The following is a 26,830-nucleotide window of genomic DNA, read 5'->3' on the forward strand; positions in this document are numbered from 1 at the left end:
TGCAATAAAGTTACTGTGAAAATCCCCTAGTCGCTACACTCCGGCGCCTGTTCGGGTACACTGAGGGAGAATTTAGCACAGCCAATACACCTAACCAGCACGTCTTTCAGACTGTGGGAGGAAACCGGAGCACCCGGAGGAAACCCACACAGTCATGGGGAGACAGTGACCCAAGCCGGAAATCGAACCCGGGTTCCTGGCGCTGTGAGGCAGCAGTGCTAACCACTGTGCCGCCATTCCATTATTTTCAAGAGCAAGGAAGTTATGCCCAGTGTCCAGGCCAATATTTATCCCTCAATCAACATCACACAAAAACATAATCTGGTCACTATCATACTCTTGTTTGTGGCAGCTCTCTGTGCTGGTTAGGGTGCATTGGCTATGCTAAATTCTCCCTCAGTGTACCCGAACAGGCGCCAGAGCGTGGCAACTAGGGGAGTTTCACAGTAACTTCATTGCAGTGATAACCTAAGTCTACTTGTGACACGAATAAATAAACTTTAACTTTAAATTGTGCGCCAGTGCGCTACATTTCATAAGTACTTCAATCGCAGAGACATCCAGAGCTCATGAAAAGTGCTATATAAATGCAAGTCTTTCTTTGTTAATGTTACTCGGACAGTTCGCAAAGGCTACTGGTAACTATAGCCACTGGCCGAGAATCTGGGGAAGATTGGATTCTGCCCTAATCCGAAGGAAAGCAGTCAATTTTCTTGTTGTCAAAATGTTCTTGCAACAAATTTATACCGGATTGACTCTGGTTTGGGTTTTATCTGGTGAAAGCCTTTGAGTCAATGATGGCTGTGACAGATCCAGAGGTACAAGGTCTCTGCACTGTGCACAGTTACTTTTCGACCTTTACAATGCAACTCCAACAGCCATGAACGTAAAACACAGATGCTTCTGTGCGTGCTTCTGATCACAAGCATACATGGTTTGCAAATGTTATAATCTGTTTAAATAAATACACCAATGGTATTTTGAATACTGGGAAACATTGACCTTTTTGCTGACACAGATCCAAATGTGTGCGTGAATGTACCACAGAATTAAACTAACTTTCTTTGCTTGTATTTCACGCCAACCTCATTAGCTCCCAGCGGCAGGACTCCTCCTCCAAGCCAAAGGAATGCAATTGACCCAGACCAAAGCCCGATAAACAGTTGCGTAAGAGTGGAACAGTTCAACTTGTCCACCAATATTCTCTTTATTGCCATGTGAAAAAGAACCATAGCCCTGAGCCTGCCCACTTTCCCATATCCCCCACTTTCCCATATCCCCCACCCACAGACCAGCCCAGGCTGGAATCACATCTGCAGCAAAATCAAGAATCATATAATCCATAGAATCCCTACAGTGCAGATGGAGGCCATTTGGCCCATCGAGTCTGTACCGACCACAATCCCACCCAGGCCCTATTCCCGTAATCCTCATTTAATCTGCTAACCCTCCTGACACTAGGGGCAATTTAGCATGGCCAATCAACCTAACCCACACATTTTTGGACTCTGGGAGGAAACCCGGAGGAAACCTATGCAGACCATGTGGAGAAAGTGCAAACTCCGCACAGTCACCCGAGGCTGGGAATCGAACCCGGGTCACTGGCGCTGTGAAGCAGCAGTGCTAACCACTGCGCCACCATGGCAGACATTAATAACATTGCTGCAGGGAAATAACAAAAACTTGCATTTACATAGCACCTTAAGGTAGTAAAACATTCACTGGCACATTATCAAACGGAATGTATCACCAAGATGTTAGGTTGGATGACCCAAAATCTTGGTCCTAAAGGTGAGTTTCACAGAGGGCCTTAAAGAAGAGATTTACAGAGGGAATTTGACCCTGTGTCCTGGTAATTAAAGTTTATTTATTAGTCACGAGTAGACTTACATTAACACTGCAATGAAGTTACTCTGAAAATCCCCGAGTCGCCACACTGTTCGGGTACACTGAGGGAGAATTTAGCACGGCCAATGCACCTAACCAGCACATCTTTCGGACTGTGGGAGCAAACCAGAGTACCCGGAGAAAACCCACGCAGACACAGGGAGAACGTGCAGACTACACACAGTGACCCAAGCCAGGAATTGAACCTGGGTCCCTGGCGTGATGAGGCAGCAGTGCTGACCACTGTGCCACCATTGTCAACAACATTGAGTAAAACAAGCCTCACTTCGGTTAAAAACTCATTTTTTTCTGAGTCTTGTCTCTAAAAGCAATCTGAGCGTTGCCAGATTTCACTGGGTTGCCAGGCCCAAGAATGCTTCAATCAGCCAGGAATTGCTGTGTGCTATCCAGTGAAATGTGAGAAATGTGCATGTGGGAGTTATGAGTGGGTCGGTTCAGCTCAGGTGATGCAGAGTGACACCAGCAGCACAGGTTCAATTCCCGTACCAGCTCAAGTTACTCACGAAGGCCCCGCCTTCTCAACCTTGCCCAGTGCCTGAGGTGTGGCGACCCTCAGGTTAAATTACCACCACTCAACTCTCCATCTCATCTGGGACTACGGCAACTTTACTTACTTAGTGAAATATGAAAAGTGCATGTGTGGATGTAACGAATGGGTAAGGCCAGGCTCCCGTGAGTGAATAGAATGCTAAACACAGGCTCCATGTGTCAAGGATTGTCGTACAAATATGAGTTGGCAATGAGAGGACAGTGTATAAGCAAGTGTATGCTTTGGCAATGACATTGTTAAGCTCATTGCCTTATTAAAGACAGGGTGATGATTATTGGGGTTCAACCTCCAAAGAAGTTTGACTTTTTTTACAGATGCCCATCCTTTCCGGATGTATCACGGTTTGGTACGGCTCCTGCTCTGACCAAGACCGCAAGAAACTACAAAGAGTCATGAATGCAGCCCAGTCCATCACACAAACCAGCCTCCCATCCATTGACTCTGTCTACACTTCCCACTGCCTGCCTCGGAAAAGCAGCCAGCATAATTAAGGACCCCACGCACCCCAGACATTCTCTCTCCCATCTTCTTCCATCAGGAAAAAGATACGAAAGTCTGAGATCACGTAACAACCCACTCAAGAACAGCTTCTTCCCTGCTACCGTCAGACTTTTGAATGGACCTACCATATTTTAAGTTGATCTTTCTCTACACCCTAGCTATGAATATAACACTACATTCTGCACCCTATCCTTTCCTTCTCTCCTATGTACTCTATCAACGATATGTTTTGTCTGTATAGCGCACAAGAATTAATACTTTTGATTGTATCTCCATATATGTGACAATAAAAAATCAAATCAAAGTATAAATGGACACAGCTGGAACAGTCGGTGTGGGGGAATCGTAAGGATTGTATCTCTACTGTGCTGCGTGTAGAATAAACTTGAAGGTAAAAGGCAAACTGCTGTATCATTCCTCCATCATATACTAGCATTCATATTAACAAACAGGGAAGCAGTAATGAGGGTGGGACAAAAGTATTGAAGGAAATATTTTCCAGTTAATTAGTTTATTGATGCAACATGCTGTTGATGCATTTAGTCAGTGAACTAAGAGACATTTTAGCAGAATTATGAAATAATATAACATGTTGCACAGTAATCAGAAGTATGTGTTGTTCCGATAGCCTCACCATTGTCTGATTCCGCTGTAAAAGGGTCAATCCTAAATTTATGGAGAGAAAAAATAAATTCAGCTTTGACACTCACTGATTCGACAGGATTATTGGTTTTAAACATTTTAAATTTTATTTTCATTCTTAAAAATAAACCATTTTTACAGAAGATATTTTGGGAAACTTTTTTGGCGCAAATTTCATACTTTATAAAAATAAATAAATTTGAGAGTTCAACAAAAAAGGATTAGTTTATCTATTCACGAATCGGAACCATGAAATGACTGTCACTTATTCATTTCATTTATTCAATCTTTCCCCATCTTTGCTTCGCACTGACTGTTACATTAAACGCACAATATAAATGTGCTTTTTTGTACAAATATTAGTGCATGGATGACTAACATGTACGCACTTCCAATGTCTGCTGGACTCCAATCTGTTTAAAGGCAGTTACACCCTGAATATTCGGGTGTTAATATTTTTTTGGAAGAAATTCAAGGTTCAGGTAGCTTTCTAACTCTCAGATAGCAACATTCCAGCTTAAAGTAAAAAGTAAAGTTTATTTATTAGTCACAATTAGGCTTACATTAACACTGCAGTGAATTAGTCGCCACACTCCGATGCCTGTTCGGGCACACTGAGGGAGAATTTAGCATGGACAATGCACCTAACCAGCATGTATCTCGGACTGTGGGAGGAAACCGGAGCACCCGGAGGAAACCCACGCAGACACGGGGAGAACACACAGACTCCGACAGGCAGCTTCTGAACTCACAGAATCCTATAGTGCAGACGGAGGCCATTCGGCCCATCGAGTCTGCACTGACCAAAATCCCACCCAAGCCCTATCTCCATAACCCAATACATTTACCCTATCTCGTCACCATGACACTAAGCGGCAATTTAGCACGGCCAATCCGCCTAATCCACATGCCTGTTTGTTGGTTCTCATGCTTCAAGATGGTTTCCATTGATTGAAAAGGATTTAACAGGCGATATATACATTTTATAAAAATCTTATATCTGTGTAAATTCCTTGTCAATGTTTTACATTATAAATTCTTGCTGCGCTGATTTGAGAGTTTTGATTTTTCAGTGTCCTTGCTTTTGTCATTTTGGCCAATTTTATCTCTTTTTTTCCCTCGGAATTTGAATTTTGAAGTGTTTGCAATCTCTGTCTCTCTATCGATGTGTTAATGAAGGGCAGCAATCCATTGTGCAAGTTGCTGCCTTTATTTTTTTAGTTCATGTTGAAAATTTTATCTCTATCCCCTGTTGCTTGTGTTCCTTTAATTCACAAAGCCCCTGGGCTTTGACACAAATACTTGCAGCAGTCCCCACGACACAAGGAGTGGTGAGAGAATGGAGATGTATTACTGATCTCACTGTGGACTGACCACAACTGTGTTTCTCTCAGTACTTGTGCCAATAATAAATCAAAACAAATCGTATGCCCACAAAATCGGTCATGATGTAATAACACCATCCCGCCAAAAGATGCACTGCAGTGGCGAGAGGACACAATTTCAACGTGACAAGTTCACGGTGGCACAGTGGTTAGCACTGCTGCCTCTCAGCGCCAAGGACTCGGGTTTGATTCCCAGGTTCGGGTATCTGTCTGTGTGGAGTTTGCACGTCCTCCCCATGTCTGCGTGGGTTTCCTCCAGGTGCTCCGGTTTCCTCCCACAGTCCAAAAATGTGTGGGTTAGGTGGATCAGCCATGATAAATTGCTCCTTTGTGTCAAGGGGATTAGTGGGGTAAATATGTGGGGTTACGGGGATAGGGCCTGGGTTGTTGTTGGTGCAGGCTCGATGGGCCGAAAGGCCTCCTTCTGCATTGTAGGGATTCTATGATCTATAGTTTTACATTGGTCCTTTCTAATAGAAATGTAGGGTTTATGATAGGAATAAATTTTAAAAGTAATAATATACACCTTTAAAATGATTCTTCCACTCTAACCTGAGGAGCACACTTGGTCTCAATGCCGTATATGCATTGCCATGAGAGATCCACTGATATTCATTAATTTCCTTAAGAAGATACAGAGCCTTCTTCCTGTAGAGCCTGGGAATGACTGGGAATATGTGCATCATTCAGCCCTTGTCAGGCACTGGGGATCCAGGGTTCCTGTGGACCCTCATTCTCTTCTGGTTCACTGGCCCATTCAGCTCTGCGACTTGTCCAGTTTGCGCTGTAGGTATCGAGTCCTCGCGTCTGATATGGACTTCTCATCGTTTCTCTTTTGCAGCTTTCTGAGTGCTTCTTGTAGGGCTTGCTCTACAAGGGGGAAAGAATGTGGCAAGTTAAACATACCCATTTGACCTGGGAGGCAGTGGCGAATGATATTGTCGCTGGGCCCAGGTTCAAATCCCACCTCGGCAGGTGATGAAATTTGAATCCAATAAAAATTAAAACATTGACCCTGAAAACCATTGTCAATTGTTGTAAAGACTCATCTGGTTTGCTAGTGTTCTTTAGGGAGAGAAATCTGCCTCCTTACCTGGCCTGGCCTACATGTGACAGCAATGTGGTTGACTCTTAAAATGCCTCCCCTCTGAAAGATGCTGAGTTCAAGGGCAATTAGGGATGGCCCAGCCAGCAACACCCACATCCCATAGAACCACAGAAAAGTTATAACACTGAAGGAGGCCATTTGGCCCAACTTGTCCATGCCAGTTCAAGGACGTCCAGCTGCCCTTTCTAATCCTATGAATAGAAAAACGTTTTTGAACCCTGGAAGCAGTGACACTGGAGTGAGTCACCAGATAGCAGTTGAGTCCCCTGCATAGGCCACTGTGCTGAGAAAAGGTGGGGAGAGGATTTGGAGGCTGGGTAGCTCACCTGATTGTTGCTTGGTCTTATGTGACACCTCGTGCCGTTGGGTGATGCCAGTGGCCACCTCATCCCTTGCCACACTGCTCAGCTGGTACACATCAACCTCATGCAACTTGGGCAGCAGATCCTTCACCCACTCGTAACGGACCGGGCACAGTGTCCGCACATAAATCTTAGATGTGACCATAACGTCGTGAAAGATGATCCAATCGAGCTGACTTTCCTGGTCGAATAGCTGGGAACAGGTTTAAGAAAGCTGCTGTAGTGAGATTGTTTTCAAGAATGCTCCCATTTGACATTTACCTTCCTCTGCCCACCTTTGTATTATTCGGGGTTCTCAGCACAAGGGAAAATCCAGTGCCCCTGCTCTCTACCCCATACTGGACTGGATCTAGTCTCCCCACTAGCTGTCAGAGTCATAGAGGTTTACAGCATGGAAACAGGCCCTTCAGCCCAACCAGGCCATGCTGCCCTTTTTCTACCACCATGCTAATTGCCCGTGTTTGCCCCATATCCCTCTATACCCATGTAACTGTCTAAATGCTTTTTAAAAGACAAAATTGTACCCACCTCTATTACTGCCTCTGGCAGCTTGTTCCAGACACATCCTGTGAAATTTAACCTTATGCAACAACCTATTATGCGGTACCTTGTCAAAGGCCTTGCTAAAGTCCATGTAGACAACATCAACTGCACTGTCCTCATCTACCTTCTTGGTTACCCTTTCAAAAACTCAATCAAATTTGAGAGACATTATTTTCCACTCACAAAGCCAAACTGACTGTGCCTAATCAGTCCTTGCCTTTCTAAGTGCCTGTAGATCCTGTCTCTCAGAATACCTTCTAACAACTTACCCACTACAGATGTGAGGCTCCCCGGCCTGTAGTTCCCAGGTTTTTCCCTGCAGCCTTTCTTAAACAAAGGCACAACATTTGCCACCCTCCAATCTTCAGGCACCTCACCTGTGGCTGTTGATAATTCAAGTATCTCTGCTAGGGGACCCGCAATTTCCTCCCGAGCTTCCCACAACGTCCTGGGATACATTTCATCAGGTCCCGGGGATTTACCTACCTTGATGCGCTTTAAGACTTCCAGCACCTCCTTCTCTGTAATATGTACACTCCTCAAGACATCACTATTTATTTCCCCAAGTTCCCTAACATCCATGCCTTTTTCAACAGTAAATACGGATGAGAAATATTCATTTAGGATCTCATCCATTTCTTGTGGATCTGCACATAGATGACCTTGTTGATCCTTAAGAAGCCCTACTCTCTCCCTAGTTACTCTTTTGGCCTTTATGTATTTGTAGAAGCTCTTTGGATTCTCCTTTGCCTTATCTGCCAAAGCAATCTCATATCCCCTTTTTGCCCTCCTGATTTCTCGCTTAACTCTACTCCTACACCCTCTATAGCCTTCAAAGGATCCACTTGATCCCAGCTGCCTATGCTATCACTTCCTTTACCCCAACAACTCACCGAGAGTATTGTACTTCTGCAATTCTGCTCTCCTTTGCATCCCCAGATTCCTCTGCACGAACAGCTGTACCTCCGGCTGTCTCTCCAAGATTTGGACATGCCAACCCTAACCTCTCCCTGCCCACTGTGCCCTGTTGATGCTCCTTAAACCCCCACCTCACTGACCAAGCTTTTAGTCACCTGTACCAATGTCGCCTCCTTCAGCTTTGTGCAAGTTCTTTTTGTTTGATGATGCTCCTGGGAGGTGCCATGGGACCTTGTACGATGTGAAAGGCGCTATATGAATGCAAGTTGTTGCTTGGGGATCCCTGAACACTCTGGATAAGTGCACTGAGATATATCATAGAATTGTAGAATGGTCAAAACACAGAAAGAGGCCATTTGGTCTGTTATATCTGTGCTGGCTCTCCTCAAGAGCTACTCCACTCATCCCACTCCCCTGCATTCTTGGCTCTCTCTCTTCAGATAATAATTCCAGCCCCTTTTTAAAACCATGAATCTCCCTTCATCACTCTGTGTAGTCTCAATCCCAGCCTCATGCTACCTAAAAACATTTTCCCTCGCATTGTCTTCTGTTTATTTTGCCAATCACCTTAAATCGATGCCCTCTGGTTCTCAGCCCTTCCGCCAAAGGAAACAGCTTCTTATCTATCCTGTCCCAAACCCTGCCTGATGTTGAGAATCTCAGTGAGAACTCTTAAAATTTAAAGTTTATTTATTAGTCACAAGTAGGCTGGTGACTAACAAATTAACACTGCAAAGAAGTTACTGTGAAATTCCCCTAGTCGCCACACTCCTGCGCCTATTTGGGTCAATGCACCCTAACCAGTACGTCTTTCAGACTGTGGGAGGAAACCGGAGCACCCGGAGGAAACCCACGCAGACACGTGGGAAGAACGTGCAAACTTCACAGAGACAGTGACCCAAGCCGGGAATTGAACTCAGGTCCCTGGCGCTGTGAGGCAGCAGTGCTAACCACTGTGATACCGTGACACCCCTCTCTTCTCAACCTTCTCTCAAAGGAGCAGCAGTTTCTACAATCCACCAACGGAACTGTAGTCCCTTATTCCTGGAACCATTCTCATGAACCTTTTCTGCACTCTCTCTAAAGCCTTCGCATCCTTCCTGGTCTGATGCCCCTAAACAGACAGAATACTCAGTTTGAGGTCAAACCAGTGTTTTATAAAGGTTCACCACAAGGTCCTTGCTTTTGCACTCTATGCCTTTCCTTTTCAATCCTGCATATCGCATTAACCACTTTCTCAACCTGCCCTGCCGCCTTGAACAATTTGTGCACATATAGACCAGGCTCGGGCAGAACTAGGCTCCATCCCCGTGATAAATCTCAATGTCACCTGGGCCATGGATGGTTGGGGAGGGGGGGGGGGGGGGGGGGGTCACAAATGTTTTCCTGTTTCTGTTCACTATCTGGTTCCATAGAATCCCTACAGTGCAGAAAGAGGCCATTCGACCCATTGAGTCTGCACCGACTCTTCAAAAGAGCATCTTATCCAGGCCCACCCCTCCACCCTATCCCCATAACTCCACATGTTTACCACAGCTAATCCACCACTCAAATCTTTGGACGCTAAAGGGCAATTTAGCATGGCCAATAGAGCATAAGAACTCGGAGCAGGAGTAGGCCATCTGGCCCCTTGAGCCTGCTCCGCCATTCAATAAGATCATGGCTGATCTTTTCGTGGACTCAGCTCCACTTACCCGCCCGCTCACCATAACCCTTAATTCCTTTACTGTTCAAAAATCTATCTATCCTTGCCTTAAAAACATTCAATGAGGTAGCCTCAACTGCTTCACTGGGCAGGGAATTCCACAGATTCACAACCCTTTGGGTGAAGAGGTTCCTCCTCAACTCAGTCCTAAATCTGCTTCCCCTTATTTTGAGGCCTTGCCCCCGGATCTAGTTTCACCTGCCAGTAGAAACAACTTCCCTGTTTCTATCTTAAAATCCACTTAACCTGCACATCTTTGGACTGTGGGAGGAAACCGGAGCACCAGAAGGAAACCTACGCAGAACGTACAAACTCCGCACAGTGACTCAAGGTCAGAATCTGGCGCTGTGAGGCAGCAGTGCTAACCACTGTGCCACCACATTGCACAGATCAATAATATCATAAAGGCCCAACAAACAGTGTCTTGTAGGAGTGTGATGAAACATGAGGGGACAGGAGCAGGCTGTGAACGCCCCTCGGTGGAAACGTTGCGAGGAGAAATAGAATTACAGATAAACAACGCAACAATATATTACGTACAACGGAAGACGGATGAATGTAGACAATGGAACCATGTCCATCCATGGTGTGAAAGCTTTTACCAACAGACCTGCAAAGAAATACACCAAGTGTTACTTTTAGCATTTGTACTTTATCAGGTTATCTGTTTTCCTACATCCTGAGAACAATCCGTCCCAGTCCGTTATCATCGGGGTTGTTGGGAGGATGGTTTATTTCATTCCTTTCTCATGTTGGTTACGGAGTAAAACACAAACTCCTAAGAGGAATCCAGGGAACATGAAGCAAGGAGAGAACTGGGATCCGTCAATGAAAGGACGGGAATAGAATCATAGAAACCCTACAGTGCAGAAGGAGGCCATTCGGCCCATCGAGTCTGCACCGACCACAATCCCACCCAGGCCCTACCCCCACATATTTTACCTGCTAATCCCTCTAACCTACGCATCTCAGGACTCTAAGGGGCAATTTTTAACCTGGCCAATCAACCTAACCCGCACATCTTTGGACTGTGGGAGGAAACCGGAGCACCCGGAGGAAACCCACGCAGACACGAGGAGAATGTGCAAACTCCACACAGACACTGACCCAAGCCGGGAATCGAACCCAGGTCCCTGGAGCTGTGAAGCAGCAGTGCTAACCACTGTGCTACCGTGCCGCCCGGAATCTTGGCAGAGGGTCAGGATCGCTAATCTGGCTTTGCCAGCGACACACACGGTACGGTGAACACATTTTAAAAATCAAGTCCGTGGCAAATTTCAACTGAACATGTATACCAGGATCGATCAGATCTCCTCAGACTGTAAGGGAGGAACACCTCGACAGACAGGAGATTTTCCTACGTATAAAAGTGGCTCTGCTGACAGCGTGATCGTCCGTCGCAAAACAAATCCAACTGAGGGATGGAGTGGATTCAACTCTGACCTTTCACTTCTGTTTTAGGTTCAGACCCACCCCAGAGCGAATAGATTAGAAAGACCCCAGGTCCGCGGGCTGCCAGGGTCCTGTGTGAAATGAGTTGGGCCAGGGCCACAGGGTACAAATCTCCAGAATCTGACACAAAATTGGCACCACAATTTCAGACAGGCCGCAGTCACGGGTCTGAGAGCAATTGTTTCTTTTCTCCTCATCTGGCTCACCGGTATCAACACTGCGGCCCAGTGGTTAGCATTGCTGCCTCACAGCGCCAAGGATCTGGGTTCGATTCACGACTTGGGTCACTGTCTGTGTGGAGTTTGCACATTCTCCCCGTGTCTGCGTGGGTTTCCTCCGGGTGCTCCGGTTTCCTCCCACAGTCCAAAGACGTGCTGGTTAGGTGCATTGGCCATGCTAAATTCTCCCTCAGTGTACCCGAACAGGCGCCAGAGTGTGGCGACTAAGGGATTTTCACAGTAACTTCATTGCAGTGTTAATATAAACCTACTTGTGACACGAATAAACTTTACTTTGTTTGGCCATGCTAAATTGACCCTAGTGTCGGGGGGATTAGCAAGGTAAATGAGGGTTACGGGAATAGGGCCTGGGTGGGATTGCGGTCAGTACAGACTCCATGGGCCGAATGGCCTCCTTATGTACTGTAGGGATTCTATGATTCTATTTTATCTGATTCTATTTTATCTTAAAATTCAAAAACATGTTCTGATTCAAATGGCTGAAGCCTGTTCCCAAGGCAACCCTGCTGTTTGGCCCTTTGGTACAATGTTTCAGTCTGTGTACTGCATCTCTGCAATACAGAAAAAAAACTACTTTTTTAACAGAACCATGAACTGCTTTCTCCTCTTAGCACTTTACAAACACTAACTTCACATCATTCCCTACAGGGAACCCGGAGAAACAGAAGGAAGCGGAGCTGAGGCACCGGGAGCTGGCACAGGAGGCTGGAGGCAGCAATGACTTTGTCACCTTACTCACCGTGTTTAAGAGGTGCAGAGAGAGGTAAAGGCGGAGCGGGAGGTTGAGGAGAATATCTCGGCTTAACCGGGACAGGCAGGGTAGAGTACCGAGCTAGAGTAAAAGCAAAGGATGCTGGAGATCTGGAATCAGTGCTGCTAACTCACTATCCTCGATTAAACATCAGACCCGCGAGGCTGGCAAGAGACGGGAATCTCTGACCATGGCAAGGAACTGTCTGTCTCACCTTCTGGCCACATTGCAGAAATAGCCAGCACACAAACATCTCCTCAGTAGCTCAGACTTGGAGCCGTCAAATGTCTCCGTGGGGAAGTCCTTCCTCTGCAAACAACAAGGACGTGAGCCTTTGGTTTAAATTTTGAGAGGCAAGTGAGACAGCCCACATGAGAGAGCGCAAACTAGCAAGAGTGAGCGACAAAGTGGAGGAGAGGGGGAAATACTGCCAAAGTAAGAAGTCTCACAACACCAGGTTAAAGTCCCAACAGGTTTATTTGGAATCACGAGCTTTCGGAGTGACTCAGGGACTCACCTGATGAAGGAGCACGCTCCGAAAGCTCGTGATTCCAAATAAACCTGTTGGGACTTTAACCTGGTGTTGTGAGACTTCTTACTGTGTCCATCCCAGTCCAACACCTACATCTCCACATCATGGCTTCTTTGTCAAAGGCATTTAAAAATATTTTTAAAACTGAAATTCAATTAAAACGACACTCGGCCACCCTCACCTGCTTGAGTTTGTTGAGTATTTCTCGCAGCTGTGTCTCTATGCTAAACGCAGTCTTCATTGCCCGCCAGTGGATCCAATGTTCACGGCACCAGGTAGCCGGGGAGTCACTGAGGGCGAATATCACATTGGTGAGTTCACAGGAACGGGGGGGACTGCAGCAAACCAACAACAGAAGAGAATAAACAGTTCATAACAGACTCCGCGTTGAGGACTGTGACTCACACAGGGTCGGCACCTACCTCATCAACAGTTTATCCTGAGACTGCCCTCCAGCACTTTGCCCAAGTGGCCATTCTTTATGTCCTGCGATCCCGCACGGGGAGCTCTGGAGCCAATTTGATCACGGGAGCTCCATAGCCCCTCCCTGCTGTCACTCAATGTCCACACACTTTCCAACGGCGGCACAGTGGGTTCGCACTGCTGCCTCACAGCGCCAGGGACCCGGGTTCAATTCCTGTCTTGGGTCACTGTCTGTGTGGAGTCTGCACATTCTCCCCATGTCTGTGTGGGTTGCCTCCAGGTGCTCCGGTTTCTTCCCACAGTCCAAAAATGTCATGGGGATTAGCAGGGTAAATACATGGGGTTATGGGGATAGGATCTGTGTGGGATTGTGGTCGGTACAGACCCGATGGACTGAATGGTCTCCTGCACTGTAGGATTCTATAGTCCACTGACTCTCGGGGGCAATTTAGCACGGCCAATCCACCTAACCTGCACATCTTTGGACTGTGGGAGGAAACCGGAGCACCCGGAGGAAACCCACACAGGCAGGGGGAGAACGTGCAGACTCCACACAGACAGTGCCTGAGGCTGGAATTGAACCCGGGTCCCTGGCGCTGTGAGGCAGCAGTCCTAACCACTGTGCCACGGTGCTGCCCTTGGTGTTAGGTGGCTCGGCCGTGCTAAATTGAGCCTTAGTGTCAGGGGGACTAGCTAGGGTAAATGCATGGGGTTATGGGGATAGGGGCTGGGTGGGATTGTGGTCGATGCAGAGTCAATGGGCTGAATGGCCTCCTCCTGCACTATAGGATTCTGTGATTCTATGGGGTGAACAGCAAACAGAAGCTCTGACAGGTCTTCCCATCCCCAATGAGGTGCACCGAGAGTAACTGTGGTACTCCTGTCCAGTTCTCTCAGCGCGATCTAGTTCTTTCAGGACCTCTATAGGCCAGCACCACATCAGGTGGTGGACCCAGTAAACCCTGTGGGCATTGCAATACCCTCGGGTCCAGTAAGCTTTCCCCCCCCTTTCTTGGTTTCTCTTCAACCTGTGCTCATACCCCCTTCCAGTGTGAACAGTCAACAGGGACAGGCTTTCTGTGGATGGTCCTACTTGGTTGCAGAGTGGGCCTTCAGGTTGTGGGTCCCATTCCAGCGACTCCAACTCAGAATCCAGGCTGACATTCCCTGTGCAGAACTGAGGGAGTGCTGGACTGTCTGAGGTGCTGTCTTTCAGGTGAGACCCTAAACTGAAGTCACAAACATTTCCAACACTGACCACACTTCAAAAGTACTTGGGTTTGAGACTTCTAGGTTCCAATAGGTGCTATAGAAATTCAAATTGTTTCTTTTTAATTAGTCCGTGTCCTCTATGATTATCACATGGATAAATTCACCTCCCCTATCTCCTATTAAGCAGTGCTTGCACCAGCCCAATTTACTCTGTATGCTGATAAAAGCAGAAAGTGCTGGAAAAACCCAGGTCCAGCAGCATCGTCCAATACGACTCTTCATAAGTTCATAAGATATAGGAGCAGAATTAGGCCATTTGGCCCATCGAGTCCACTCCGCCATTCGATCATGGCTAATATGCTCCTCATCCCCATTTTCCTGCCTTCTCCCCATAACCCTTCAACCCCATTACCAATTAAAAATCTGTCTAACTCCTCCTTAAATTTACTCACTGTCTTAGCATCCACTGCACTTTGTTTCACTGGAAGAGTTCCAACGAAGAGTCATATTGGACTCGAAATGTTAACTCTGTTTCTCTCTCCACAGATGCTGCCAGGCCTGCTGAGTTTTTCCAGCACTTTCCGTTTTCATTCCGGATCTCCAGCATCCTTTGCTTTTACTCTAGCTCGGTACTCTACCCTGCCTGTCCCGGTTAAGCCGAGACATTCTCCTCAACCTCCCGCTCCGCCTTTACCTCTCTCTGCACCTCTTAAACACGGTGAGTAAGGTGACAAAGTCATTGCTGCCTCCAGCCTCCTGTGCCAGCTCCCGGTGCCTCAGCTCCGCTTCCTTCTGTTTCTCCGGGTTCCCTGTAGGGAATGATGTGAAGTTAGTGTTTGTAAAGTGCTAAGAGGAGAAAGCAGTTCATGGTTCTGTTAAAAAAGTAGTTTTTTTTCTGTACTGAAGAGATGCAGTACACAAACTGAAACATTGTACCAAAGGGCCAAACAGCAGGGTTGCCTTGGTAACAGGCTTCAGCCATTTGAATCAGAACATGTTTTTGAATTTTAACCTATCAATTTAAACTAGGCACTTGAATAACAGCAGCCTATCAGATTTGAATTTGATGTTTTGGTAACCTGTAAACCAAATCCTATTGTGGGGATGTTGCTTTGTCATCAGAGGTATAACAGCCAGCTCCCAGCTCGAGAGCCAGCCAGCAACTGCCACAGCTCACAGCTTTAGAGAGAGAGAGAGACACACACAGCCAGTAACTGCCATCTGCCACCCTAACAGCCACATTTATGTCTTAAAAGAAAGCCTCATCTCGATAGTGAAGACAGCAGATTCCGGAAGATAAAACCTGGTTGTATTTTGAGAATGACTAAAAATTCTATACTTTTTGTTGATAAGTGGGAATTGGATTTATCTAGACAGCATTCCATTAGAATCATGCTTTATTCTGTTTGTTAACAGTTTAGTTAATTTGTTCACTGTTAATTAGATAAATAAAATGTTGCTTTTTCAGAGAGTCTCGGGTAGTTATTTTGATTTAGCCACTAAAAGTTGCTGATGGGCAGATCTTACCCCTTCTCACACACTCTTTAACAGATTATGAAGGGAGGTATTCCTCTTAGAGTGGTTAAGTGTTAGTTCTCAGAGAGGGGATCAACCTCCCCCTTTATAACAGGATAGAGTACAGTGTCCTCCTGGCCAGCCCTTCAACATCCACCTCGTGTTTCCCTCGCCACTCCCGCATTTCCTTGTTACTGTTTGAGGGGGTTTGTGACTGGTTTTCCCAATCCCTCTTCTGTGCCAAGCCAGCGGGTACGTGGGTCCACCATCTCTCAATGAACCCACCCTGAGTTGGTGACAGTGCGCCCGGAGTGGTTCTCCCTACTGTCATTCCTTCCCCTGCTGGGAGCTCACTGTTCTTCTCAAAGGCTCCCTAATGTCTACAGGGAGAGTGTGTCTTCTACCCGTCCCCTACCATTCCCAAATCTCCTTCCTCCCTATTTTCCTGAAGGCTCAGACCTTCCATACGGCACAGTGTGCCTGCCCCTCACCCTGGTGTCAGTGTTGCGAAGTTGAGTAGAATGTTAGAATTTGGTGTTTGTATAATTATAAAACAAATTGTAAAAATGCTAAGAGGTGACAGTATTACACGGTTCCTTTAAAAAGTTGTTTTTTTTCTGTGCTGAGAAAGGTAAAAAAAAATGCAAGTACAGATAGAGTGCCCAAAGTGAAACATTTGTATCGGAGGGCCAGGCAGCAATGTTGCCAAGGCAACAAACAGGCTTTTGAATTCAGCCAATCAGTTTAAATCAGGTACTTGGATACCAGCAACCTATTAGATTTAAATTTGATGGTTTTGGCAACCTGGAACCAATCATACTGTAGGAGATGTTGATCTGTCATCACAGGCATAAAAGAAGGCGGCAGTGGGACAATAAACTGAGAGAGAGAGCAACTGCCACCTGCCAGCGTAACAGCCTCATCCATGTCTCAGAGAAAGCTCCATCTTGGTAGCGAAGAAACAATAATACAGAAGAATCAACAGAGAAGGTCCAAAATATTCCAGAAGATACCAAACCTGGTTGTAATTTAGAGAGTGACTAAAATTTTATTTTTTTGTTAATAAGTGGGACTTGTATTTATCTGAACAGCATACCATTAGAATCCTGTTTTATTCGGTTTGTTAGTAGTTTAGTTAACTTGTTCACTGTTAGGTAAATTGTTACTTATTGACTTTAGAGTGTCAGGTAGTTATTTTGATTTAACCACTAAAAGTTGCTGAAGCGCAGATCGTAACACTTCACACTCACTCTTACAGATTGAGGCGACGTACTCCTCTTTGAGTGGTTGGGTGTTCGTGCTCAGAGGAGGGATCCACCTCCACTTCGTAAGTCAGACAGCCACCTCTCTGTAACCAAATGGCCATTCCTGGTACAGGAGTCTTGTTCAGGAATCTCAGCAGAGGGTGGGGGAAGAGATAGTAACCGTATCCAATCATGTCCACCCCACGGTGGTCTCTGGGCAATGATTAGAAGCTCCAAACTGGGTGCTGAAAATTCACCTTTTCCCTGGACCGAGACACTGAGAATAACTGCATTAACACTATTACCACCTGTCTGTGGTCACTGTGTGTGTTATTTCTCTCTGTATTGTTCATGCAACCAGCTGTCTTTAGAGTCTTAAAGCAAATGCTATGTACATTATTTACTCTTAATAGTGTTTCCGACATTAACTGCACCAAGAATACAGGAGTTGGGACGTCTTGTTGAAGTTGTACAAGACATTGGTAAGGCCACACTTGGAATACTGTGTGCAATTCTGGTCACCCTATTATAGAAAGGATATTATTAAACTAGAAAGAGTGCAGAAAAGATTTACTAGGATGCTACCGGGACTTGATGGATTGAGTTATAAGGAGAGGCTGGATAGACTGGGACTTTTTTTTCTGGAGCGAAGGAGGCTGAGGGGTGACCTTATAGAGGTCTATAAAATAATGAGGGGCACGGATCAGCTAGATAATCAATATCTTTTCCCAAAGGTAGGGGAGTCTAAAACTAGAGGGCATAGGTTTAAGGTGAGAGGGGAGAGATACAAAAGTGTCCAGAGGGGCAATTGTTTCACACAGAGGGTGGTGAGTGTCTGGAACAAGCTGCCAGAGGTAGTTGTAGAGGTGGGTACAATTTTGTCTTTAAAAAAGCATTTGGACAGTTACATGGGTACGATGGGTATGGAGGGATATGGGCCAAATGCAGGCAATTGGGACTAGCTTAGGGGTTTAAAAACAAAAATGGGTGGCATGGACAAGTAGGGCTGAAGGGCCTGTTTGCATGCTGTAAACCTCTATGACTCTAAGTCACCAATGTTGATTCCTTTGGATGGACTCTCACCTTGAGTCAGAAGGTCATGAGTTCAAACCACATTCTGGAAATTTGAGACAATTACCCAGGGTGACCCTTGACTGCAGTGTTAAAGGAGTGCTGCACTGTCAGAGAAGTTAAACTGAGGACTGATCAGGTAGATAATAACAATTCTATTCATGATGGTGACATAGTGGCAATGTCACTGGACTAGAAATCCAGAGGTTCAGGTTAATGCTTCAAGGACGTGGGTGGAATTTAAATGTGATACCTGCAGCAATGTGGTTGATGGTTTGAGTTATATGGAGAGGCTGGATAGACTGGGACTTTTTTCCCTGGGGCGTAGGAGGCTTTAGAGTGATCTTATAGAGGTCTATAAAATAATGATATAAAATGGATCAGCTAGATTGTAGAGGTGGGTACAATTTTGTCTTTTAAAATGCATTTAGACAGTTACATGGGTAAGATGGGTATAGAGGGATACGGGCCAAATGCAGGCAATTGGGACTAGCTTAGTGGTTGAGAAAAAAGGGCGGCATGGACAAGTTGGGCTGAAGGGCCTGTTTCCATGATGTAAACCTCTCTAATTAGTAAATCTGGAATATATAGACTCATGATGGTGACCCCTCCTGACTACTATCATTGATTGTAGAAAAGATTCATCTTGTTCACTGATGTCCTTTAGGGAAGGAAATCTGCCATCCTTACCAGGTCTGGCCTACATGTGACCCCATACCTGCAGCAAGGTAGTTGACCCTTAACTGATCTCTGAAATGGCAGAGCAAACCACCCAGTGGAAAGGACAATTAGGAATGGGTAACAAATGCTGCCTTGCCAGTGACACCCACATCCCTTGAAAGAATTTTTAAAATTCTCTTGATACCCTCAACTGCCATCAAGGAAACAGCTTGTATTCATATAGTGTCTATAATGTGGCAAAATGTCCTGAAACCGACCACTGAACTATTCAAAAAGGGAGGTAGAGAGAAAACAGGGAACTATAGACCAGTGAGTCTAACGTCAGTATTGGGGAAGTCACTAGAGTCCATTATCAAGGATTTCATAGTTCGGCATTTGGAAAGCAATGGGATAATCAGACAAAGTCAGCATGGATTTACAAAGGGGGAATCATGCTTGATAAATCTATTGGAATTTTTTGAGGATGTAACTGGTAGAGTTGACCAAGGAGAACCAGTGGATGTGGTTTATTTAGACTTTCAGAAGGTTTTCGACAAGGTCTCACATAACAGACTACAACGTAAAGTTAAAGCACATGGGATCGCAGGTAATGTCTCGAGATGGATAGAAAGCTGGTTAGCAGATAGGAAGCAAAAGGTTGGTATAAATGGGTCTTTTTCCGATTGGCAGGCAGTGACTAGTGGGGTACCGCAGGGATCTGACCAGGACCCCAACTGTTCACATTATATATTCATGATTTGGAAGAGGGAACTAAATGTATTATCTACAAATTTGCAGATGATACAAAGTTGGGTGGGAGGGTGAGCTGTGAGGAGGATGCAGAGATGCTTCAGTGTGATTTGGACAGGCTGAGTGAGTGGGGATCTGCATGGCAGATGCAGTATAATGTGGATAAATGTGAGGTTATCCACTTTGGTAGCAAAAATAGGAAGACAGATTATTACTTGAATGGGTGTAAATTGAGAGAGATGGATACTCAACGAGACCTTGGAGTCCTTGTACATCAGTCCTGAAAGTAAGTGCTCAGGTACAGCAGGCAGTAAAGAAGGCAAACGGCATGTTGGCCTTCATAGTGAAAGGATTTGAGTATAGGGATAAGGATGTTTTTCTGCAATTGTGTAGGGCATTGGTGAGGCCACATCTGGAGTATTGCATGCAGTTTGGTGTCCTTATCTGAGGAAGGATGTCCTTGCTTTAGAGGGAGTACAGAGAAGGTTTACCAGGCTGATTCCTGGGAAGACAGGTCTGTCATATGAGGCGAGACTAAGTCAGTTAGGATTGTATCCATTGGAGTTTAGAAGAGTGAGAGGGGATCTCATAGAAACTTATAAAATTCTAACAGGGTTGGACAGGATAGATTCAGAAATAATGTTCCCAATGGTGCGGGAGTATAGAAGGGGTAATAGTTTGAGAATAAGGGGTAAACCTTTTAGGACAGAGGTGAGGAGGAATTTATTCACTCAGAGGGTGGTGAATGTGTGGAATTCACTGCCACAGAAAGTAGTTGAGGCCAAAACATTGAGATTTCAAGAAGAAATGATGATGTGGAGATGCTGGCGTTGGACTGGGGTGGGCACAGTAAGAAGTTTCACAATACCAGGTTAAAGTTCAACAGGTTTATCTGGAATCACGAGGTTTCAGAGTGCTGCTCCTTCATCAGCTTCTTCATGAAGGAGCTGCGCTCCGAAAGCTCGTGTTTCCAGATAAACCTGTTGGACTTTAACCTGGCGTTGTAAGAAGAAATTAGATATAGCTCCTGGGTCTAAAGGGATCAAGGGATATGAGGGGAAGGGGGGAATCAAGATATTGAATTTGATGATCAGTTATGATCATAATGAATGGCAGAGCAGGCTCGGAGGGCCGAATGGCCTCCTCCTGCTTCTAGTTTCTACGTTTCTATGTAACTCTGTAGTGTGTAAAATGGCTGCCACCTTCCTTCATGCAACAGTGACTACAGTTCAGATTCTGGGACAACGTGTGTGTGTAAATTCAGGTTCTTCTTCAAGAGGCCATTCTTTTTACCTGGTCGAATGAAAGCATTTTCCACGGAAAGCATGGCAGCCACCGGAAGCAAAAGGCATTCGCACCCAAACTCCGCGGCTTTTATCACTGCCCGTGTCAGAGACGGCAGGAGAGGGAATTCCACCATCAGTCTCCCGAGTTTGGTCACGCAGCCCGTCCTGAGAAGGAGGAGAGGGAGAAGAATGACTCGCGAGGACTCGGCAAAAACCGAGGCTTGCTCACTCTTCCAGGCGGATAAAAATCCAAAGATGCTATTCCCACGTGTCCTGGCCAATATCTATCCTGCAACCAAAATCATTAAAACAGATTATCCAGCCCCCAAAATCTCGTTGCTGTTTGTGGGAGCTTGCTGTGCACAAACTGAACGCTGTTTTCGTCATATTCCAATAGCGCTTCGGTCCCAAGGTCCTGAAAGGCAAGAGGAGGGGAGGCGGTGGCGTAGTGGCATTGTCACTGGACTAGTAATCCAGAGACCCAGGGTAATGCTCTGGGGACCAGGTTCGAATCCCGTCACAGCAGATGGTGACATTTGAATTCTGTAAAAATCTGGAATTAAAAGTCTAATGATAACCAGGAAGCCATTGTCATAGAAGTTTCATAGAATCCCTATAGTGCAAAAGGAGGCCATTTGGCCCATTCGGTCTGTACCGACCACACCCAGGCCCTATCCCCGTACCCCGCGTATTTACCCTGCTAAACCTCTGGCACGAAGGATCAATTTATCATGACCAATCCAACCTAATCCGCACATCTTTGGACTGTTGGAAGAAACTGGAGCACCCGGAGGAAACCCACGCAGACACGGGGAGAATGTGCAAACTCCCCACAGACAGTGACCCGAGCTGGGAATGGAACCCGGGTCCCTGGCCCTGTGAGGCAGCAGTGCTAACCACTGGGCCACCCATGCCGTCCGTTGCTGTTGTTGTAAAAGCCCATCTCATTTACTCATGTCCTTTAGGGGAAGGAAATCTGCCATTCTTATCGGGTCTGGTCTACATGGATTCCAGACCCACAGAAATGTGGTTGACTCTTAAATGCCCTCGGGGATGGGCAATAAATGCTGGCCCAGCCAGCGACGCCCACATCCCATGAACAAATAAAAAACCCCCACAAATTCAGATCTTCCTGCTTCTTACATTTTCAGGAGGAAAGTTAATGGGACTTTAAGGTCCTGTCACCGGGGTTAAGTGACACTCTTCAATGAGTTCTGGACCATTGAGGAGAGAGCATGGGGAGGGGTGGGGGGAACAGGAGGGCAATGGGTAAACTGTTGTGTTACTGATTAGTATTCACCCCATGTGCCCCAGGTTCGATTCCTGGTCTCACATTCGTCAGCTGCCTTCAGTGATGGGAAGGTAGCTATAATTTGTCCTCTGTGGTGGGACCAAGGTTAACTATAAGCCGGGGATCCTCAAATTAAATCTGAACATGTTAGAAATACACAGTGTGGGAAGCCAACCATTTTATTTTTTATATATAGCTGAAAAAGGGGCTCAGGAGAGCTAGGAGGGGACATGAGAAGTCCTTGGCGGGTCGGATCAAGGAAAACCCCAAGGCTTTTTACTCTTATGTGAGGAATAAAAGAATGACCAGGGTGAGGTTAGGGCCGGTCAAGGACAGTAGTGGGAACTTGTGTATGGAGTCAGTAGAGATAGGCGAGGTGATGAATGAATACTTTTCTTCAGTGTTCACCAAGGAGAGGGGCCATGTTTTTGAGGAAGAGAAGGTGTTACAGGCTAATAGGCTGGAGGAAATAGTTGTTCGGAGGGAGGATGTACTGGCAGTTTTGAATAAGCTGAAGGTCGATAAGTTCCCTGGGCCTGATGAAATATATCCTAGGATTCTTTGGGAGGCAAGGGATGAGATTGCAGAGCCTTTGGCTTTGATCTTTGGGTCCTCACTGTCCACGGGGATGGTGCCAGAGGACTGGAGAGTGGCGAATGTTGATCCTCTGTTTAAGAAAGGGAATAGAAATGACCCTGGTAATTATAGACCGGTTAGTCTTACTTCGGTGGTTGGTAAATTGATGGAAAAGGTCCTTAGGGATGGGATTTACGACCATTTAGAAAGATGCGGATTAATCCGGGATAGTCAGCACGGATTCGTGTAGGGCAAGTTGTGCCTCACAAATTTGATTGAATTTTTTGAGGAGGTAACTAAGTGTGTTGATGAAGGTAGGGCAGTTGATGTCATATACATGGATTTTAGTAAGGCATTTGATAAGGTCCCCCATGGTCGGCTTATGATGAAAGTAAGGAGGTGTGGGATAGAGGGAAAGTTGGCAGATTGGATAGGTAACTGGCTATCTGATCGAAGGCAGAGGGTGGTGGTGGATGGAAAATTTTCGGACTGGAGGCAGGTTGCTAGCGGAATGCCACAGGGATCAGTGCTTGGTCCTCTGCTCTTTGTGATTTTTATTAATGACTTAGAGGAGAGGGCTGAAGGGTGGATCAGTAAATTTGCTGATGACACCAAGATTGGTGGAGTAGTGGATGAGGTGGAGGGCTGTTGTAGGCTGCAAAGAGACATAGATAGGATGCAAAGCTGGGCTGAAAAATGGCAAATGGAGTTTAATCCTGATAAATGTGAGGTGATTCATTTTGGTAGGACTAATTTAAATGTGGATTACAGGGTCAAAGGTAGGGTTCTGAAGACTGTGGAGGAACAGAGAGATCTTGGGGTCCATATCCACAGATCTCTAAAGGTTGCCACTCAAGTGGATAGAGCTGTGAAGAAGGCCTATAGTGTGTTGGCTTTTATTAACAGGAGGTTGGAGTTTAAGAGCCGTGGGGTTATGCTGCAACTGTACAGGACCTTGGTGAGACCACATTTGGAATATTGTGTGCAGTTCTGGTCACCCCACTATAAGAAGGATGTGGAAGCGCTGGAAAGAGTGCAGAGGAGATTTACCAGGATGCTGCCTGGTTTGGAGGGTAGGTCTTATGAGGAAAGGTTGAGGGAGCTAGGGCTGTTCTCTCTGGAGCGGAGGAGGCTGAGGGGAGACTTAATAGAGGTTTATAAAATGATGAAGGGGATAGATAGAGTGAACGTTCAAAGACTATTTCCTCGGGTGGATGGAGCTATTACAAGGGGGCATAACTATAGGGTTCATGGTGGGAGATATAGGAAGGATATCAGAGGTAGGTTCTTTACGCAGAGAGTGGTTGGGGTGTGGAATAGACTGCCTGCAGTGATAGTGGAGTCAGACACTTTAGGAACATTTAAGCGGTTATTGGATAGGCACATGGAGCACACCAGGATGATAGGGAGTGGGATAGCTTGATCTTGCTTTCAGATAAAGCTCGGCACAACGTCGTGGGCCGAAGGGCCTGTTCTGTGCTGTACTGTTCTATGTTCTATATAATTTTTATAACATTTTCCACAATGTATTTGTACTAACATTTTCTCACACGATATATCATGCTAAGGTCTCAGGTTTTACTTGGGCTGGGACATGTTACAATGTTACAACATGCTGAGATCAACATGTACATTCACTCGTGATCAGCTAACCTTGGCAGAGATCACTAACCCGTGGGCAGTGCATGATCAGAGGTCAGAACCAATTAGTGTCGGCCACCTCTGCAGATGTGTTTAATTAACCGATGAATGTGAGTGGGTATTCTCTGAAATAATATATAATAATGACTGTAAGAGAGAGAACAATAGGAGACTGGTAACATCATCTAACACAGAAAAGGAACTCCTAATAAACCCATACGCTTGTACCAGACCACAAGGTGTCGGCGAATTCTTGAACCTAACAACAGCGGCTGGGAGAGAAACGTGACGGTTTGCCTGGGTGTCTTACTAAAATGACCAAATGCCTGATGGGCTTAGCTGGCAGAAGGTTGTGAGCTCAAGACCCATTCCAGGACATGAGTACATAAGCCAGGCTGACACACAATACAGCACTGGGGGGAGGCTAGCTCTGGAATGTAGAAGGAGGCCCGCACTGGGGAGGGTGGCGGGGTGAGGTTGGGGGGGGGGGGAGGGGTAGTTGGAACTGATGAGAGGCCTGCACTGGTGTTCTTTACTAATTAATAAACTGAACACAAAGTCAGTGATGGGGTCACCCACTTACTCACCTGTCAATAGCATCATTCTGGTAAAGCTTCTTCAGTGCCTCCAGGATGTGCCTCTCCTCTGGGCTGTCAAGATATGGAAACCTGTCGAGTAACCCAAACAAACCTCACTCAGCAGAGAGCAGAATTCCATGAGAACGACATTGTTCCTCAGCTCCCCTGGTTCAGTGAGACACTGGACTGTGTGCCAGGCTGCACCAATCTGGGAGACCCCACCTGTATTTAACCTCAGTCTGCAGGATGCTATAATTGGCTTCTCCTTGTCGTCCTGGAGGGATGCGGTCCGCTTGGGGCCAATTACAGTAGACGGGAACCTGCTACCGATTGCATATTTGAGCCAATCGGCTCTGCAATAATCCTGATGACGATTGGCATTCTGGTCTGGATAATCCTGCTAACCAGGCTGGGTTAGTCTTAGCTGGACAAGTAGTGCAAGATTTACCAGTCCTTTTTGTCGGTAAGATGCTGGTTTGAGCTGGTTAAGCCCCACAGCGCTTCACTGGAGGTGGGGGTGAGGGGGGCAACTCCTGAATTCCGGCTCTTCAGATTCGGGTTAGTGGATCAGGCCCCACTGGGGAGTCTGCATTTCACATCAGGCAAAGGAAAGGTCTGAGCAGAGGAATTCTTCAGAGAGAAGGAAAGCAATTGGGGCTTGACTCAGGCGTGGTTGTCATATCGTTATAGTGTTAGTGTATTGGGAGGCACGGTGGCACAGTGGTTAGCACTGCTGCCTCACAGCGCCAAGGACCCGGGTTCGATTCCCGGCTTGGGTCACTGTCTGTGTGGAGTCCGCACGTTCTCCCCATGTCTACGTGGGTTTCTTCCGGGTGCTCCGGTTTTCTCCCAGTCTGAAAGATGTGTTGGTTAGGGTGCACTGGCCATGCTAAATTCTCCCTCAGTGCATGCGAACAGGCGCTGGAGTGTGGCGACTAGGGGATTTTCATAGTAACTTCATTGCAGTGTTAGTGTAAGCCTACTTGTAACACTAATAAAGTTTTTAACTAAAGGGAACTTACATTACGCCAGCACCACAGTTTGCGTGTCTATGCAGCTTAATGCCCTAAGCAGTGAGATCCTGGGTGACGTGGGAAGTTGCAGCTGTGGCTCCATAAAAAACTGGGCGAATTGAAAAACTACAGAAGGCAGAATTAATTATATATACTTAGCCCATTTTTTAAATTAACCCACACCCACTTCATGTAAACTCTCAGTGAGAAGGTATTCAACAGGAGAAAATGGGGGAGAGTTTGGCCCACTGAGATTTGATACAGTGGATTGGAGAGCTTTCTTTTAAAGTTTTTGAAGTTTAAAGTTTATTTATTAGTCACAAGTAGGCTTACATTAACACTGCAGTGAAGTTACTGTGAAAATCCCCGAGTCACCACACTCCGGCGCCTGTTCAGGTACACTGAGGGAGAATTTAGCACGGCCAATGCACATAACCAGCACGTCTTTCAGACTGTGGGAGGAAACCGGAGCACCCGGAGGAAACCCACGCAGACACGGAATGTGCAAACTCCACACAGACAGTGACTCGAGCCGGGAATCGAACCCGGATCCTTGGTGCTGTGAAATCTGGCTTCTTATGATTCTACAACAACACAAGGAATTGCACACCAGGTTTAGGTCTCTGCAGCTTCTTATCAGAAGTGGTTACCACTGAACACTTGGTCTCTATTTTGCCCTTCACACGTGCAGACATATGGGCAGTGGTTAGCACTGTTGCCTCACAGCGCCAGGGACCCGGGTTCGATTCCCGACTTGGGTCACAGTCTGTGTGGAGGTTGCTCGTTCTCCCCGTGTCTGCGTGGGTTTCCTCCGGGTGCTCCGGTTTCCTCCCACAGTCTGAAAGACGTGCTGGTGAGGTGCATTGGCCATGCTAAATTCTCCCTCAGTGTACCCGAGTGTGGGGACTAGGGGATTTTCACAGTAACTTCACTGCAGTGTTAATGTAAGCCTACTTGTGACACTAATAAACAAA

At 46.2% G+C, this 26,830-nt stretch overlaps 1 protein-coding gene across 3 annotated transcripts in view; it reads right to left on the reverse strand.

Moving 5' to 3' along the window:
• Positions 1-3,442: 3,442 nt before the first annotated feature.
• dhx40 (DEAH (Asp-Glu-Ala-His) box polypeptide 40) overlaps positions 3,443-26,830 on the reverse strand; it is a 39,071-nt gene continuing 15,683 nt past the window's right edge. For 2 of the 3 annotated variants that reach the window (XM_078224642.1, XM_078224644.1), the window contains exons 10-18: positions 24,853-24,933; positions 20,765-20,922; positions 14,926-15,040; positions 12,778-12,886; positions 12,279-12,373; positions 10,163-10,232; positions 6,421-6,649; positions 5,539-5,856; positions 3,443-3,625 (exon numbers count right to left, since the gene is read on the reverse strand). In XM_078224642.1, coding sequence (XP_078080768.1) covers positions 5,744-5,856; positions 6,421-6,649; positions 10,163-10,232; positions 12,279-12,373; positions 12,778-12,886; positions 14,926-15,040; positions 20,765-20,922; positions 24,853-24,933 — 970 coding nt within the window. In that variant the 3' untranslated portion in view covers positions 3,443-3,625; positions 5,539-5,743. Of the gene's footprint in view, positions 3,626-5,512; positions 5,857-6,420; positions 6,650-10,162; positions 10,233-12,278; positions 12,374-12,777; positions 12,887-14,925; positions 15,041-20,764; positions 20,923-24,852; positions 24,934-26,830 lie in introns of all 3 variants that reach the window. The other variant, XM_078224643.1, reaches the window with a different exon arrangement.

The sequence above is a fragment of the Mustelus asterias genome, chromosome 12, assembly GCF_964213995.1.
Source record: "Mustelus asterias chromosome 12, sMusAst1.hap1.1, whole genome shotgun sequence".
Lineage (NCBI taxonomy): Eukaryota > Metazoa > Chordata > Chondrichthyes > Carcharhiniformes > Triakidae > Mustelus > Mustelus asterias.